Below are 16,157 nucleotides of genomic sequence, written 5' to 3' on the forward strand. Positions count from 1 at the left end.
AGCCCTACCAACCCAGCGGGCCCGGAAGAAGCCAGTCACGTTAACACCCTGGCAACAGACACTCGATGCGAGCCAGGTTACCCGTGGGAACGTAAAGCTTTCTCGATTTTTCATCGAGCCATCTAAGCCCGTGTGATCACATACTCCAAGTTTTAACAGTGGAGAGATCGTGGCTATCTCGTCCTTTTAGTGCGTCTCCAGAAAAGCACTTGTTTGCACAAAAGCAGGGGACTTAAGGGCTCCGGGAGGGAAACAGGAAGGGTTAAGGTGGAAAATCAGGAAAACAGGTGCCACCTTCCGGACGCTCATCAAAGTCTTCATCTTCCTCCTCCGATCCCACGGAGTATTCGGACTGGTTGTCTGTGGGGAGGCAGCACAGTGGTTGGCGACGGCTCCCGGGATAAGCCCTTTCTGCCTGGAGGCCTCCCCTTCTCCGGCCCCGGGCCCCCTGGTGACGCCAGGTGACTGCCGCAGTCTGACTCGGGGGCCACGTCCCGAACAGCGTGGTGTCCGATCGCCGCTCGCCTCGTCCCTGCTCACCTCTGACTCCCGCAGGTCCTGCACCAGGCGAGGACCCCGGGTGCCCACACGGGGCCTCTGCAGCCACCAGCTGGCTGAGGCCGCGCACGAAGCCGCCTGGCCTCCTGGCAGGTCCCGCGGACCCCTCCCAGCCTCTTGCCCCTCCACGGCCCTCTAAATGCACCCCGGCCTCCAGACTCCTCCTCGGCCCTCTCCAGCTCCTCCCCCGGGGGCGGTCCTCACCTTGGTCCTCCTGAGCGGCGTCGTTGTAGTTGACCTGCTTGCGAACCCGCTTGCCCTTGCCGAGATTCCGGGCCAGGTCTTCCTGCTGTTGCTCGTAGTGATGCCTCAGCAGCTTCTCCCAGTAGTCGGGGTCCACGTTCTCCTCCTGCTTGATGATCTCTCGTTCGATCTCCTCAATCTGAAGGGCAGCAGAACGCACGCTGGCAGCCTCCCTCTTCGCCCGCCCGGGGCTTGCGCCGCGACAAAGCCCCTGCTCCCCTGCCGCCCGGTTTCCTGGACTCTGCGTGAATTTCCCGGGCATCGCACACCTTCCTTCCTTCTTACCCGCGACGTGCTTCTCCTCTGCTCCCACCTGCCTGTCTCCTAAACCTCTCCTCCAGCGCCCTCTGCGTCCCTCTCGCTCTCACCCAGAGCCACCGCGGCACCGCCTTCTGTGTCTATCGGTACTTTCTTCGCCTAAGTCTTCCGCAAAGTCTGCTCTCGCCCGTTAGGGAGACAACCTGTCTGAGGTCCACTACCGCCCTTTGCCGGGTACAACGGGAAGAGAGCACATAAAAGACAAGAGCGGAAGGGGAGCCTCCTACTTCGAGGTCCAATAAGGGACTCTACCCTTCAGAGGTGGCCCCGGGCTACACAGCGTTGTGACCCCAAGCCTCTCACCTTGTCCTCCTCCCGCACCACGTACTGCGCCACCTTGAAGGAGCTCAGATACTCGTTCATGTTCTGCACGTCGGTGTCCTCTGTCGCATCCTGGTTCCGGTCCAACAGCCGCGCGATGGCCTCATTGTCGTAGTGAATCACGCTGCTGTCCTCCTCCTTGTTCTCCCCTGGTGGAGACCGGGAACGAGGGGGGACCCTGAGTTCCAACCAGAACCTCGGGCAGAACTTTAGCAAAGGGTCAGTGAAAAGCCCTCCAATCTGCTTCCTTTTCCCAGGAGGTCAAAGGGGAGAAGACCCTTTCCCCGGGAGTCTAGAGACTTGTGGTTGTTTTCAACCCTCCGTGTAAGAAGAGAGGCCGACCTTCCTCCCCAGGCTGCACAGGGGAGCGTTTCTGGAAGGGTTTCAGAAGAGAAGTGCTCCCGTGAGGGCAGGGGGCTGCTTTCCAGAAGCCACAGGAAAAGGTTCTCACCCTCGTTCTCATCCTTGAACAGCTCCTCGGTGCCGAACTTGAGGATGTCGTCCAGCTCCTGCTTGGACATGGAGCCCGCCTTGGAGCCCAGCCCAGGCCGCACCACCAGGTGGGTGAGCATCATCTTCCTCTTGGCCACCTGTGTGATGCGCTCCTCCACGGACGCTCGAGTCACAAACCGGTAAATCATCACTTTGTTGGCCTGGCCGATCCGGTGAGCACGGCTGAAGGCCTGCAGGGGCAAGGAGACAGTGGGGATGAACTGGGGTCGGGGGGTGGCAGGGCCTGCGACGCAGCTCACGTGCCTGGGAACGGAGGCTCATCTATTCCCGAGAGCTTCCTTTCTGACCCCAGGACACAACACTCTCTGCCCAGAGCCCACATTTCCTTGCTAACTGGGGCAGAGGCTCCAGGAGGCGAGTTCCCACCTGGATGTCGTTATGAGGGTTCCAGTCGGAATCGAAGATGATGACAGTGTCGGCAGTGGCCAGATTGATGCCCAGGCCCCCGGCCCGGGTGGACAGTAGGAAGCAGAACTGCTGGGCGCCAGGAGCTGGGGGCAGAGAAAGAGGTTAGGCACCTGCTAACTAGCACCTGCTAGAGTTCTGTGCCCCTGCTAACTAGACACTCCTTGACCGCAGACAACCGCACCCCCAGCTCGGAAGCGGGGTGGCAAATAAATGCCCGCCATGCTGGGAACCTAGGCACAGGAGGCATGGGCCTTGCCCGCACAGTGGGGCCTAGGCCTCTCCCGCTCACCATTGAACCGATCGATGGCCTCCTGCCTCAGGGCCCCAGTGATGCCGCCGTCGATGCGCTCATACTTGTAGCCTTCGTAGTCTAAGAAGTCCTCTAGCAGGTCCAACATCTTGGTCATCTATGCCAAGAGAAGAGGACGGAGTCTGGAATGACGGAGCAGCAGGATGGGCCCCGTCTTTACCCCAACCACGATCCCTCCACTTTCTGCCAGCCCCGTCCCGTGCTCCACTGGTGCTGCCTCCCCGCCCGCTCCCTCTCCGTGTTCTTCAAGCCCCACGTGCTGGTCAGACTTGCTGGGCTCAGGATTGTGTCTCCTGAGGCAGAGATTCTCCTCTGAGACCCACTAAAAGGTTTCGGGGAAACCTACGAATGCCCAGAAAATCTGTACATAACTGTCTGTCCGTGCAGATTTCCAGAGAGCGGACCTATCGCTTTCATCGGATTTGTAAGAGCTCTGGGCTCTCCTGTCCCGCTCCTGGTTAAGAAACAGTTCCAGTCCCAGGGACGACCCTGAGCAGACAGATGACCCACCCTCCCCCTTTCCCCGTTTGGCTTAAAAGAAGCCGGCCGAGGCTTCAGCCAGGTCACGATCTCGCGGTCCGTGAGTTCGAGCCCCGCGTCAGGCTCTGGGCTGATGGCTCGGAGCCTGGAGCCTGTTTCCGATTCTGTGTCTCCCTCTCTCTCTGCCCCTCCCCCGTTCATGCTCTGTCTCTCTCTGTCCCAAAAATAAATAAAAAACGTTGAAAAAAAAAAAAATTTAAAAGAAGCCGGCCGACGACTTTCCACAACCTTAGCTAAGAACAGGGATCAGAGGCCAAGATGAATGCAGCCAGACCAGACGCCCTCCAGGGTGTGATCTCCTAGCCTCTCATACCGTGGTGGCCACAGGACCGAGGTAAGGGACCGGCCCGAGGTCAACACAGCTACAGACCGGCTCACCTGCGAGAAGATGAGCACTCGGTGTCCTTGCTCCTTCAGCTTTCGCAGCATCTTCTGCAGCAGCATAAGCTTCCCAGATGCCTTAATAAGTGCCCCACCCTCATAAGCCCCACTGGGCAGTTTGGGGGACTCCTGCAAAGGGAGGAGAAGGGAGGGGAAGATCAGGAAACCCGTTCCCGTGTTCTGACTGTGCCCAGAATGCCCAAAGCCCAAATTCAGCGTCCACGCCTTGCACATTCCCACTCCTCCCAGAAACTCCGTGCCACGCCCCCCGCCCCGCCTCCACGCCCCCCGCCGCCCCGTTTTCAGAGAGCTAGCGCGCCATCAGCCCCCAGTGCGTGCGTCACCATAGCAGCCACAGGAAAGAGGTAGGGATGGTTGCAGCACTTCTTAAGGTCCATCATGATGTTGAGCAGCGACACCTGGTTCCCACCCCCTCGTGAATTCAAGGCCTCAAAGTTCCGAGTCAGGATGTACTTGTAGTATTTCCTAAAGACCAGGGCGCGGAAGACACACAATAAAGGAGGCAGCGATGAGGGCGCCCTGGGTCGCCACGTCCTGGAAAGCTGCCACCAAACCCGAGCCCCGGGTCCAGGTCACCCGGCTCTCAACTCACTTCTGCATGGGGCTCAGCTCCACCCGAACGATGAGCTCCGTCTTGGCTGGCATGTTCTTAAAGACATCAGCCTTGAGCCTCCGCAGCATGTGCGGCCCGAGCAAATCATGCAGTTTCTTAATCTGGTCTTCTTTGGATATGTCAGCAAACTCCTCCAAGAAGCCTTCCAGATTGCTAGCAGCCAGAAGAAGATAAGGAACTGAACAAGCCCATCAGGTTCTTTGCCCCTGACCTCAGGCTCCATTCTTCACTTAGATGAATCCTCTGCCCACTCAGGTTCCCCGTCCCTCCACTTCTCATCTCTGCAGACCACCCTGCTGAGTCACTTACTTAAACCTCTCGGGGGTGAGGAAGTTAAGCAGATGGAAAAGCTCCTCCAGATTATTCTGCAATGGAGTCCCTGTCAGCAGCAACTTATGATCTATCTTGTAGCCATTGAGGACCCTGAAAAACTAGAAAGTGGGGCAAGGAAAGGCGGGAGAACGGGCCCGTTACTGGCAAGTGGGTGGACCACGGTATCCGCTTTTCCGGTTCCCTTTAGGATGAGAGGCCCCGAATCCCTAGTCTGTCCCTCTCTCCCCACCGGAGGTCCCCAGGCATCTTGCCTTCCGGACCACAGGAAGTCCAGAACTTTCCTTTTTAGAAGTAGAGCAGAACTCTGAGCTCTGGGTATCTCGCTCACCTTGGACTGGTTATTCTTGAGCCGATGGGCTTCATCCACCACAAGGCAGGCCCAGCGGATGGAACCGAGTGCTGCCTGATCAATGGTGATCAGCTCGTACGATGTCAGGAGCACATGGAACTTCACCTGGGCCTCCCTCTGCCAACACAGCCATTGTCCGTTCGGCTGCCACCCGACACCCAGGCGCCTAGACCTCCACCCCTGTTCTTTACCAGACACCCCATCCTGGCCGTGATTGCCAAAGAGGAGCCAGACGGCCTGTCCTCCAACTTTGACTCCACGCAGGGATTCCTGAACGTGGCCCCCGAACCACCAACACATGGCCAGTGAGGACAGAACGGACGCCCTACGTCTCCAGGACAGGAGAGCAGAAGCGTGAGAGTAGGTGGAGGAAAGGAGGGAGAGCGCCGAGAAACTAAAATCGGGGTTGGGGCAGAGAAATAACAGAGCTGAGGGTCTTAGAGAAGACGAGGTCGAGGGGCCTACCTTCATCTTAAAAGCTTTCTTGCCACCTTTGATGGCGTTGTCTTCGAAGGAAAACTCGTTCTCCCGAATGATGGCCCGGCTGTCCTTGTCCCCCGTGTAGGTCACCACGTAGAACTTGGGTGCCCACATCTGGAACTCCCGCTCCCAGTTAATGATGGTGGAGAGTGGGGCGCTCACCAAGAAGGGACCCTTCGTGTGGCCCTGGGGGTCGAGGGTAGGGGGGACCATCAGTCCGGATGTGACCCCAGTCCTCTGGCTGCCACGCTCCTCCCTGCCATCCTCTGCCCTCGAGGGCCCTCCACTCCCCGCTCTTCCCCTCGGGGGCCCCAGCATCCAGCACCTCCTTATAGAGCGAGTAGAGGAAGACAATGGTCTGTATGGTCTTGCCCAGCCCCATCTCATCGGCCAGGATGGTGTCGGTGCCCTGAGCCCACGAGAAGCGCAGCCAGTTCAAGCCCTCCAGCTGATACATGTGCAGCGTGCCTCCCGTGGCCGTGATAAACCGTGGCTGAGTCTCGTATTTCACTGTGGGCTGTGGAGGCAAGGAGTCCGGACGCTCAAGGGGACGGTCGGGGCCCCTCGGGTCCTTGGTCTCCTCCGCCCTCGCCCTGGCACCGACGGGGAGGTGGACGACGACTGCCTCCACTAGGCCTGAGCCTGTGAACGTTCTAGTCTCCAGGACCTCCCCCTCGTTCCTGAAAGCCAGCCCCGGCAGCACGACAGAGGTGGCTGGCGGCGGGGGAGCCCTGCGTGCTGCTGCTTCCAGCGGCTTCCTCGCAAACTGCCAGAATTCCCAGCCACTCCCGGGACAAGGCTGGACACAGCAGGGAGGGGCTACCGCTCAGAGAGCTCGCAGAAACTGGGCAGTCCTGTCCACAGCCCCTGGGAAACTGTCCATCAGCGTGGTTCTAGAGACGGGAGACGGGCCAAGTGGGAGGACTCACGTCGTTCGTAGGAGAGCTGGGAGGCCCGTCGCCCTGCAGCTCCTTCTTCTTCTTCTTGTACTTGCGGGGCTGGGCCGGGTCCTCCCCCATAATTAGTTCTCTGGGGACAGAGCGGGTCTGAGCGAGGCCTGCTCCTCGAGTGTTCGCCCTCTTCTGAACCCCTCCAGACCTACATCCCGCTTCCCCTCAACCTGACTTCCTCCCGCTTCCTTTCCCCCAGGCTCCTCGCCATCGCCCCTTCGATTTCACCTCCGGAGCCGACCCTCCCCCGGCCCCAGCACCCTCTTCCCCGTCACTCAGGATCTTCCCTCTGTTCCTCACGCCGCCTCTTTACCGGCCCCACCGCGGACAACCCCGCCCTCGCGCCAGGTGGGGCGCCTGTCCCTACTGTACCTCCGCTCAGCCTGAGGGTCAGCGTTCACGCCCCGGCCCCAGACCCCCTCTGGCCCACGACCTGCCTCCCTCACCGGTGTCGCCAGTAGCTTTGCTTGTGCTCCTCGTATTCAGGGATGTTCATTTCATCTTCCTCCCACGTTGACTGGTCGTACGGCAGGTCTCTCCATTTCACCAGATAGTGGTAATTCCCCTTCTTATCCACACTGTGGGGCGGAAGGCCAAGAGGGGGAGCAGGAGGAGAAAAAGAACACGGACCAAATAGACGGAAATCGTTAACAAACACGGTCAGCAGCAAACACGTAGCATCTGTCACCTCATCCTCAACGGTGGGACACTGCAGGGGAACGCAGGATGGCCGAAGACCGCCCTAACTTTTTCCGGATGGCTTCTTAACGATCAACTATCAGGGCCGTCTGGGTGGCTCGGTCGGTTAAATGCCTGACACTTGGTCGCGGCTCGGGTCATGATCTCGTGGTTCGTGAGTTCAGACCCCACGCTGGGGTCTGCTTGGGATTCTCTCTGTCCTCCCACCCCCCACTCTGCCCCTTCCCATTTGTGCTCGCTCTCAAAATAAAGACTTCAAAAAAATTTAAAAATCAACTATCAGAAAACATCCCTGGGCTTCTATATCGTTTGTTCGTCTCATCAGTATCGACTGAACGCCTATGAGGGGTGAGGCACCGTCCCGGGCAGGGGTGATCCAGCAGTGAACAAAACAGACAAGTGACCCTGTTCTCACGGAGCTCACATTCTGCCGTGGAAGGCAGCAACGAAATGGGTGAACACCTAGAATAACGCCGGGCGGTAACAAGTCCCGCGAAGGAAGGACTGCTACCACAAACAGTGGCCTGGCTAAACCACGCTTTCCACGTTTGCTTTCGTGCCCCGACACCCAGACTCGCGTGTCATTAGATTAGAGGCGACGACAGAAGAGTCGCGCCCGCCCGGACTCTCCTCCTGGTCTGTCCCATTGAGGACACAGGCCCAAAGGGAGTCATCCAGCGGGAGCAGGCGTTTGGTTCTGGACAAATATGAATGCGGGGCCACGGCCGCCACCACGAGCGGCCCAGCCCGGCAGGCCTGCCCACGGGCCACAGGCTCACCTGTGGTTGATGATGCGGTGGACGGTCATCCACTCCGGCTTGATACCAAAGCGATAGTACTTTTCCTCCATCTCCGCGTAGTGTGGATCCTTCACCTTGCGCTTGTCGCTCTTCCCGTCGTCCTCGCCAGAGCCATAGTCCAGCGGCGGGGGCTCGTCCATGTCGTTCTTCCGCTGGTAGTTCCGGTACATCACCAAGTGGAAGATTTCCAACTGATGGGACGCAGAGGACGGGGGAGAGATGGTCCCGGCATCCGAAGAGGACAAAGTGGGGTGGGGGGTCAGGGAAGGGCCCCGGGGGGGAGCGGCCCGGGGAAGGGGCTGTGAAAGGGGGCGAGACACGCGGAAAGCCAAAGCGGGAGAACGGACAGTGCGCGAGGCAGAACAGGCAGGGCCTGGCGAGGGCCTAACGAGCAAAAGGACGCAGGGAAGAGGTCAGCAAGATTGAGCGTGCTGGTAACACGTGCTTACAGACACAGAAGGACAGTGAGCTAAGGAAGGCTAGGTTTTCTCGGAGGAGGAAAGCTAAGGGAGGCCGACGTGGACAGGATTGGAGAGCCAGAGAACCACACGTGGAGACAACGGCAGGAGGAGGGCCAGAGGCCTAGCGTGAGGGCGAGCGAGGGGTGTGGGACCGCGGCGCCCGAGGGGCGAGCGAGTGACAGCAGCGGCCAAGGGGGTGACAGGAGGGGGAGAGGAGGGGCCTCGTACCTGAAGCTCCTTGGCCCAGGAGCAGTGCCAGTAGGACAGTCCCACCCACTTGACAAAGAACTCTCGCTCGGATCGGCCTTGAAGGGGGCGGGGGGGCGGGGCATCCGGGTTCCCATCCGCCTGTTGGGGCGCCGGCACCGACACGGGTGGCTCCCCCCACCGCCAATGCAGGATCTTCTGCACGCGGCCTTTCAGCACGGGGCACTTGGGGGGGAGACGCGCGAGGAGGAGACACAGAGGCAAACACAGCCCAGCGTTAGAGCAGGAGAACAGGGGCCCCGCGGGGGAGTCAAAGGGCAAGGGAGGGGGGGGGGGAGAGGAGAGCGCTGGGTGTCTGGATCCCAGAGAGGGGAGAGGAGTCAGGCCGCCAGTAGACGCTGTGGGGCGGGCGCACTCACTGTGCATCGGGGACACAGCCATTCACCGTTGGGGATGTCAGGCAGGGGCGGGTTCAGACAGTGGATGTGGTAGGAAGAAATGCAAGCGTCACAGCACAGGAGCTCGCCGCCATCCTTGCACACGCGACAGTACTCCATGTGGTCGTCCTCCTCCTCCTTCTCCCCTTCCTCCTCTCCCTCCTCCTCGTACTCCTCCTCCTCCTCCTTGGCCTCCCACTGGACCCCCTCCTTCTCCTGGGAGGCCAGGGACAGACAGAGACAGGTGGAAGGAAGGAAGGACGTGAGCGGCGAGACCGGAAGCCAGAGGCCAAGACGGGCCACCTAAACCCTAGAGGCGCGGAGGAGGTGGGTGCGAACGAAGGGGCGGGACACCTCAGTTTCCGAGGCCGTGGATTCGGGTGGCGGAGGCGGAGGGGGCGAGGAACCAGGATGCCGGGACCTCACACGTCTGGCACCGAACAACCCAAGCATGGGGGGGAGGGGTGGCGGGCAGGAAGAAGATGGGGGGTGGGGCTGGGGTCCCCGAGGGCACCGCGTACTCACGCAGTGGGGGCAGCTCCATTTGCCCTCAGGAGCCCGGTCAAGCTCAGGATCAAGGCAGACGAGGTGGTAGGCACGAGGGCAGGTGTCGCACAGAATGATTTCCCCGCCCTGCTGGCACACCTCACAGTAATCCTGGTGGTCCGTCTCGTAGCCGTCAACCTCGTCCTCCCCGGCCACTGCGGGACAGCCCAGGACTGCTGCGCGCACCAGGGGAGGCACGGGGCACGGAGAGAGAAGGAGAGAGGGAGGACGGGGAGAGAGAAGGGTTGAATAAAGGAGACAGCGTGGAAAAACGAAGATCACGGACGAACGGCAGGAAGGCAGGCTGTCAAAACCACACACAGCGAGCACCCCTCACCCTTCTTCTTCTTCCTCCCTGGCCGGCCTCTCTTTAGCTTCTTGGTGCGGACAGGGCCATCAGGCCGGCCCGAGGCGCTGTGGACGCTGCCGCTGTCCAGGTCTGACTCCTCAGCCTCGGGTTCAGGGCCCTCGTCGCTCTGAAAGACATACTGCCCATAGCCCCGTGGTGGTCAGGGAGGCCGGCTTCACGCCGCTGCCCGCCCCAGGCCTCTGGCTCCTGTTCCGGCTTCCCTCGTGGACCCCTGCGTCCGGACCCCCAGCCCTGGACACACACACCCCTCCTCCCCAGTGCTCAGCGGACTTCAGGGGCCGCTCACCGAGCCTCCCTTCTTCCGCTTGCCACCCAGCAGCCCTAGTTTGATTTTGAGTGGCGCCATCTTCTTTCCCCGAAGCTTCTTGCGTCCGTCGGGCACTCGGGGGCTCTTACTCCGCCTTTTATGGCCTGGACCTGAACGAGGAGTGGGGTGAGGGAGAAAGAGCAGAGGTCACGACACCCTGGAATGACGGAGGTCACGGGGGCCTCTGGTCTCCCTGCAGCCTCTTCCTGGAAAGCGTCTCTGCGGTGACAGGGCCAAGGAGACAAGACAATCGTATGCTCTAATCTGAGGCTGCGCAGTCGGGACAGCGGGGTGGCCGCTGTTCTGAGGGAAGAGTTCCTCACCTTTGCCCTCTTTGGTTTTGGCTCTTCGGATGGGTGGGGGCTGGGTATCAGCAGAAGGAGGTGCTGGAAGGGTGGGGGGTCCGGAAGGTGCTACGGGGGCGGTCGATGAGACGGCAGCTGACACCTGCTCAGCCACAGCTGCGGCCGCCGCCGCCGCGGCCGCCGCCACGGCAGCTGCCGACCCCTTGAAGGGGTTGTTGGCACTGAACTCTCTCCATTTGGCCCCAAGGATGGTCATCATCTTAGACATCGGGATCTTAGGATTCTTCTTCGCAATCAGGGGCCTGGAAACATAGAAGCAGAAGACTCGGAACCTTCCCAGATGGTCCGGGAACACTGCCATTTCCCCTCAGCAACCAAGTCTGTGAACGAGCTAGAGTTCCTGGGTGGCGAAAATACGGCCTGTTAGGAATGAGGTCACTTTAAGTTTTTTGTTTTTCTTTTTACATTTACTTATTTTTGAGAGACAGAGTGAAACGGAGCACAAGCGGAGGAGGAGCAGAGAGAGAAGGAGACACAGAATCCGAAGCAGGCTCCAGGCTCTGAGCAAGTGTTCTGTACAGAGCCTGATGCGGGACTCGAACCCACGAACCGTGAGATCATGACCTGAGCCGAAGTCTGACACTTAACCACCCGACTGAGCCACCCAGGTGCCCCAGGAATGAGGTCACTTTAAAAGTAAAGAAGAAGCCGTTAAAAAAAAAAATTAAAAAAAAAAAAAAAAAAAAAAAGAAGGGGCGCCTGGGTGGCTCAGTCGGTTAAGCGTCCGACTTCAGCTCAGGTCACGATCTCGCGGTCCGTGAGTTCGAGCCCCGCGTCGGGCTCTGGGCTGATGGCTCAGAGCCTGGAGCCTGCTTTGGATTCTGTGTCTCCCTCTCTCTCTGCCCCTCCCCCGTTCATGCTCTGTCTCTCTCTCTCTGTCTCAAAAATAAATAAACGTTAAAAAAAATTTTTTTAAAGTAAATAAGAAGCTTAAAAGAAAAAAAAAATAAACAAAAAATATAAAAAAAGGGAAAAAGAAAACAAATTCTCAGAAAATAACAAAGGATGAAACAAACAAAAAAAGATATCAGTAAAGATACTTAGACTATCTGACAGTTCATAGAACACTTTCTCATGCATCATGCCTTTCATACTCAAGATAATACTGCATTGCATGTAGGGGCACCTGGGTGGCTCAGTCGGTTAAGTGTCTGACCTCGGCTCAGGTCATGATCTCACAACTTGTGAGTTCGAGCCCTGCCTTAGGCTCTGTGCTGACAGCTCAGAGCCTGGAGCTTGATTCTGGGTCTCCCTCTCTCTCAGCCCTTCCCCAGCTCACACTCTCTCTCAAAAGCAAATAAACGTTAAGGAAAAACTATTTTTTAATTAATACTGCATGTTGCCAACATCCTCTGCATTTTTCTAGTAAGCTCCAGGGGCCCTGATGAATGGGTGCCAGCAGGTGGAGCCCAAAAGGGTGGCAGGTGGAGCTCTGTGGTGGGGTGTTAAAAGTCTCATGAGGACACAGGTGACCTCGGTGATCACAAAAGCACTGTCCTAAGCAGTGAGGCAGGGGAGACACAGTACCGAGGACAGCTACCCAGTATGGCACACTCCCCGGAGGGGCCGGGGCGGCGGGGCCTGGGAAGACCCTGAGAGTGCCCTGGGCTTTCTTTACCCCAGCAACTCCCCGCAAGACCCCCTATGAGGGACATGGTGTGACGGGGCTGATTTTACAGACTCAGAAACTGAACATTAAAGAAGAAACTGGGCCCCAGACGGAGCCAGGACCTGTACCCGCAGAGGACTGCACTATTTAAAGCGCCTGCTCCCCGGAAGGCCTGTCCACTCTGGCCTGTTCTACTTGGGGAGTCACTGAAGCTCAGTTTCCCCAGCCAGCGATGCGTTCTCCATGCTCGCGGGGTCCCGAGGAAGGGCCGGGGGCCTGGATAACCAGGCAATCGGGCCACACTGATATTCTCTCTGAGCCTCAGTCTAGAGAGAAGTGACTCGGGAAAACTGGGTCTGTCGGCCCTCGCTGTGCTCTGTCGCTAGAGAGTTTTCTCACCTAGCACAGGAATGACACCCAACCCCCCCCCCCCGCCGCCCCACCCCGTGCAGGGGTCCTGCCTGGGGTCCCTAGGTCTGTAGGAGTCTGGGACATCTCTGGAGTTCTGTGCGCGGTTTTGTGTGTCTGCGCTGTGCATTTCTCTGGGGAGCAGTCTCTTAGCCTTTATCTCGACTCTAGAGGGGTTCAGGGCCTCCCTAAGTGAAAGCGTCTGGTCACCAGGACGCGCCAGCCCTCCCGCACCTCATGAACTGGCTGAAGGCTTTGTAGTTGGTGAGCGTGTGGTAATCCTCCTCGGAGAACACGTGTTCCACATCCTCCAGGCCCCAGGTCAGCAGCAGAGTCGCTGACGACTTCTGTTCTACCTGCTGGGAGACACGAAGCTTCAGGGAGGCAGGTGCTTCCGCAGCCCCCACGCTGGCCCCCCTCCCCCGCCCCCATCATCCCACCGACCCACCGGCTCTCCAGCCCATCCCCGTACAGCCCCTCCACGGCGCACCCCTCCTTGCGGCCCTCCCTCGCTCCCCGGGGCCTGTCCCCCTGGTTCCCGAATCCCACTTACCTTTTGCGCCCCGTCGCCCTCCCCCTTTTTCCGCCGCTTTGTCTTCTTCTCCTTTTTTTCTCTGTGCTTCCGTCTCCGTTTCCGACCTGGTCCGGTTCCATATTCACTGCCTCCGCTCTCTGACTTCTCCCGGTACTCATCTCGCTCAGAGCCAAATTCCTCCTCACTGTCCTAAGGGAGGGGAAGTAAAAATAACATTTCTCCAGTCCCACCACGTGCCAGGAACTGTTCTTAGCACACAACGTGCACCGTCTCTCTTTTCGTCTTCCCGACAGATCCCTGGAGATAGTAACTCGTCTATTTTTATCCACTTTTTTTTTTTTTTTTTTTGCAGATGAGGAAACTGAGGCACGGACAACTAAACAAGCCACCAAGAAGACACAGAACTACCAGGCTCCCATTGGCCTCCGCAGCCTCTGCTCTCAACTGCTACTCCCTGCTGCTAAGGCAAGTCCCGGGGGCAGCTGGGCTCTTACTGGGTTGTGGGGAGTGAGGCTAGTCAGCCCCCCCACCCTGGCCACCGCCCCCTGCCCTCACCATCCACGAGCTCCAGGCCAGCAAGAGCAGGGAGGGGCGTCAGACCTCCCTGAGTTCAGGATCCCCCCACCCTCGGTAACGGGGACCAGAGGTAACGCGGGTCTCCGAGAACAGGTCTGCCGAGCCTCGCTGTGGAGACGGGAGTCCTCGACACTTACGAGCTTCTTGCGTTTTCGGGGCTTCCCTGGCTTGTTCTCCTTCTGCTTCTTGGGTCCTCGTTTTCTCTTCTTCACGCCCAAGGCCGAAGGCAGCAGCCGAAGGTCGTCCTTATCTTTGGAGCGGAGAGCACCAGAAACCCTGAGCCTCCAGTCTCGGCGGCCCCTAGACCTCACCCTCCCTCACCTCTTCTGTTCCCAACTCTCCAGGAACTCGGCCACGAACTCCTCCAAACCTTGCCTCCCTTCGCTGCGTGCGCACAGAGAGTGCTTCGAGTACTCTGGGGCGCTTGGGTTCTGAATGGGAGGTCAGGGGTCAGGAGGGAAGAGCAGCCAAACCACTCCCTCCTCTCCCCTCCTACTAACAAGGGAGCAGGCTCCAGGCCATGGGCTCTGACTGTGGCAGGTCCTTTCAGACGCCGCCAGGGCCCCTCCTGCGTTCCCCCTCGCTCAGCCAGCTGGCATCCTGCCCAGGAACCGGGGAAGCCATGCCCAGCTGCTGGCCTGGCCTGACCCCAGCACTTGGAGTGGGGAGACACAAGCTGGCAGCTCCCTAAGCCAGATGCTGAGAGGGGAGAGCCAAAGGTGGACACCTGGGTTCTCACACTAACACCCCGGGGCCCTCACATCCTTTTTGCCACGAGGGAGGCCTCTATTTATGTTTCCGCAGACGATCGCCAAGCCTCCTGTCACCCCAACACAGCCTTGGAGGAAAAGCAGTCCTCGCCAGTCATTTTCACGTCTTGCCCACAGGACCGCAGTGTCTGGCTCCTTCGTCACACCCTGACCCTACGAAAGTCTCCACAACTCCCTGAACATTCCTCCTCTTCCCAAGTAGCCTGGAACCCTCCCTCAGATCTATTTCCATACCCCTGCTCTCTTAGAGAGCTCAGGGGCCCCACCCTTTGTCCCCTGGTCTCACCCTTCGTCTCCAAATTTAGTCCCATTCACACAGAAGCTGTGAGGGAGACCCAAACAAAGATACGAGACAAAGACACACCCTGCACGTGCGTCCTCCAAGGCACCAGCACTTGAACATACTGGTGAGCGCAAATCCAGAGGACAGCCTGTACCTGCAAAGGGCTAGGTCCCTGGCTTTCTCCCCAGGCAGGGGCGGGGGGGGGGGGGGTTTCCCTGATGCTCCCCCCCCCCCTTCTCCATGACCCCTGCCAGTCTGGGGAAGACACTGATGGCCTCCCTCCCCCCTCCAGCAAGCACCAGCCTAACCAGCCAGACCTGTCCCAGCTGGGCCAAGGCAGCCATGCAGGAGGAAAGCCTGGGCCTGGGCCTGGGCCTGGCCCAGCCCCTTGCTCTAGGACACACAATCCTTCGTGGCACAAGGGCCAAGGGGAAATTAGCCACAATTAACAGGGCTTCCACTGCCTCAGGATCCCAGCACCTCCTTCCTCAATGTCACTTGTCCTCAAGACATCCCGCGTCCCCCTGGTGCAGGGAGGCATTCTAGGACGGGGCTGGGGGCGGGGGGAGCCGGCAAAGGGCCCCGGGGCCGTGAAGTCGGCTTGCGGGCTGGAGTAGGAAAGTAGGAAGTCACCGAGCCGCCCTGCCCCGTGGCCAGCTCGCCCTAACCCCCCCCAGACGTGGGTTAATGTGAACATGGAAACGGGAGGCCGCCGGGGCGGTGGCGAGGGCAGGCCAACTGGCTCCGCATCAGGGAAGAGGCCCCGGGCCGCCACCCGCCCCGCCGGGGATGGGGGCACCTGCCCCGGGACCTCGCCGCCAGTTCACCGCACTCCCCGCCCCGGCAGGAGGCTCCCGGACTCGGGGTGGGGGGGGGGGAGGACGGCGGCGGCGGGGAGAGGCGGGGAGCAACGGCGAGGAAAGGAAAGGGAGGGCAATAAAGCAAATCCAAGTCCCAACCTCGGTCTCAGCAGCCACTCAATGCTGGCCGGGCGCCCAGACTCTCCCACACCCCGGCTCCGAGCCCGGAGCGGGCGGGGCGGAGGGCGGCGCGCGGCGGGGGCGGGGCCAGGCGCGCCAGGGAGGCGGGAGGGGGGAGGCGGGAGGAGCCAGGCCCCGGGCCGCGCCTCCCGCCCGCCCCGCTCCCCTCCTAATCTCGCCATCAATCTCTCACACATATATTTATTTTTTCTCAAATTCCCCTCCCTCCCCCACAACGCACCACCATAATAGGTCTGTTGCACATGCGTACTGCACGCAGGGGGTGGGTTTGTATTTTCAGACCTTTTGCAAAGAAACTACCAGAATTTTCCGCACCACCCACAATCATTCCCCACCCCCACCCCCACGGAATCACATCTATATATTATGTTATATTATTTCTCGAGACTTGCCAGAAGGGGGAGGGAGAAGAAATGAGTTTTTGGGCTTCCTGCTCCCTTCCCCC

General features: G+C 59.6%; 1 protein-coding gene across 11 annotated transcripts in view; it reads right to left on the reverse strand.

The window, feature by feature from the left end:
• Window positions 1-16,157, reverse strand: part of CHD3 (chromodomain helicase DNA binding protein 3) — a 28,042-nt gene that overhangs the window by 6,466 nt on the left and 5,419 nt on the right. For 6 of the 11 annotated variants that reach the window (XM_049637003.1, XM_049636999.1, XM_049637006.1 and 3 more), the window contains exons 2-26: window positions 13,796-13,908; window positions 13,101-13,271; window positions 12,782-12,906; window positions 10,489-10,772; window positions 10,145-10,275; window positions 9,826-9,976; window positions 9,468-9,664; window positions 8,925-9,158; window positions 8,527-8,730; window positions 7,817-8,028; window positions 6,785-6,916; window positions 6,318-6,417; window positions 5,714-5,905; window positions 5,374-5,574; window positions 4,888-5,025; window positions 4,536-4,657; window positions 4,206-4,379; window positions 3,937-4,078; window positions 3,590-3,721; window positions 2,651-2,768; window positions 2,320-2,444; window positions 1,892-2,123; window positions 1,423-1,589; window positions 763-940; window positions 295-360 (exon numbers count right to left, since the gene is read on the reverse strand). In XM_049637003.1, coding sequence (XP_049492960.1) covers window positions 295-360; window positions 763-940; window positions 1,423-1,589; window positions 1,892-2,123; window positions 2,320-2,444; window positions 2,651-2,768; window positions 3,590-3,721; window positions 3,937-4,078; window positions 4,206-4,379; window positions 4,536-4,657; window positions 4,888-5,025; window positions 5,374-5,574; window positions 5,714-5,905; window positions 6,318-6,417; window positions 6,785-6,916; window positions 7,817-8,028; window positions 8,527-8,730; window positions 8,925-9,158; window positions 9,468-9,664; window positions 9,826-9,976; window positions 10,145-10,275; window positions 10,489-10,772; window positions 12,782-12,906; window positions 13,101-13,271; window positions 13,796-13,908 — 4,041 coding nt within the window. The remainder of the gene's footprint in view (window positions 1-294; window positions 361-762; window positions 941-1,422; window positions 1,590-1,891; window positions 2,124-2,319; window positions 2,445-2,650; window positions 2,769-3,589; window positions 3,722-3,936; window positions 4,079-4,205; window positions 4,380-4,535; window positions 4,658-4,887; window positions 5,026-5,373; window positions 5,575-5,713; window positions 5,906-6,317; window positions 6,418-6,784; window positions 6,917-7,816; window positions 8,029-8,526; window positions 8,731-8,924; window positions 9,159-9,467; window positions 9,665-9,825; window positions 9,977-10,144; window positions 10,276-10,488; window positions 10,773-12,781; window positions 12,907-13,100; window positions 13,272-13,795; window positions 13,909-16,157) is intronic. The other 5 variants (XM_049637000.1, XM_049637007.1, XM_049637005.1 and 2 more) reach the window with 3 other exon arrangements.

The sequence above is a fragment of the Panthera uncia genome, chromosome E1 (genome assembly GCF_023721935.1).
Source record: "Panthera uncia isolate 11264 chromosome E1, Puncia_PCG_1.0, whole genome shotgun sequence".
In the NCBI taxonomy this organism is placed as follows: domain Eukaryota; kingdom Metazoa; phylum Chordata; class Mammalia; order Carnivora; family Felidae; genus Panthera; species Panthera uncia.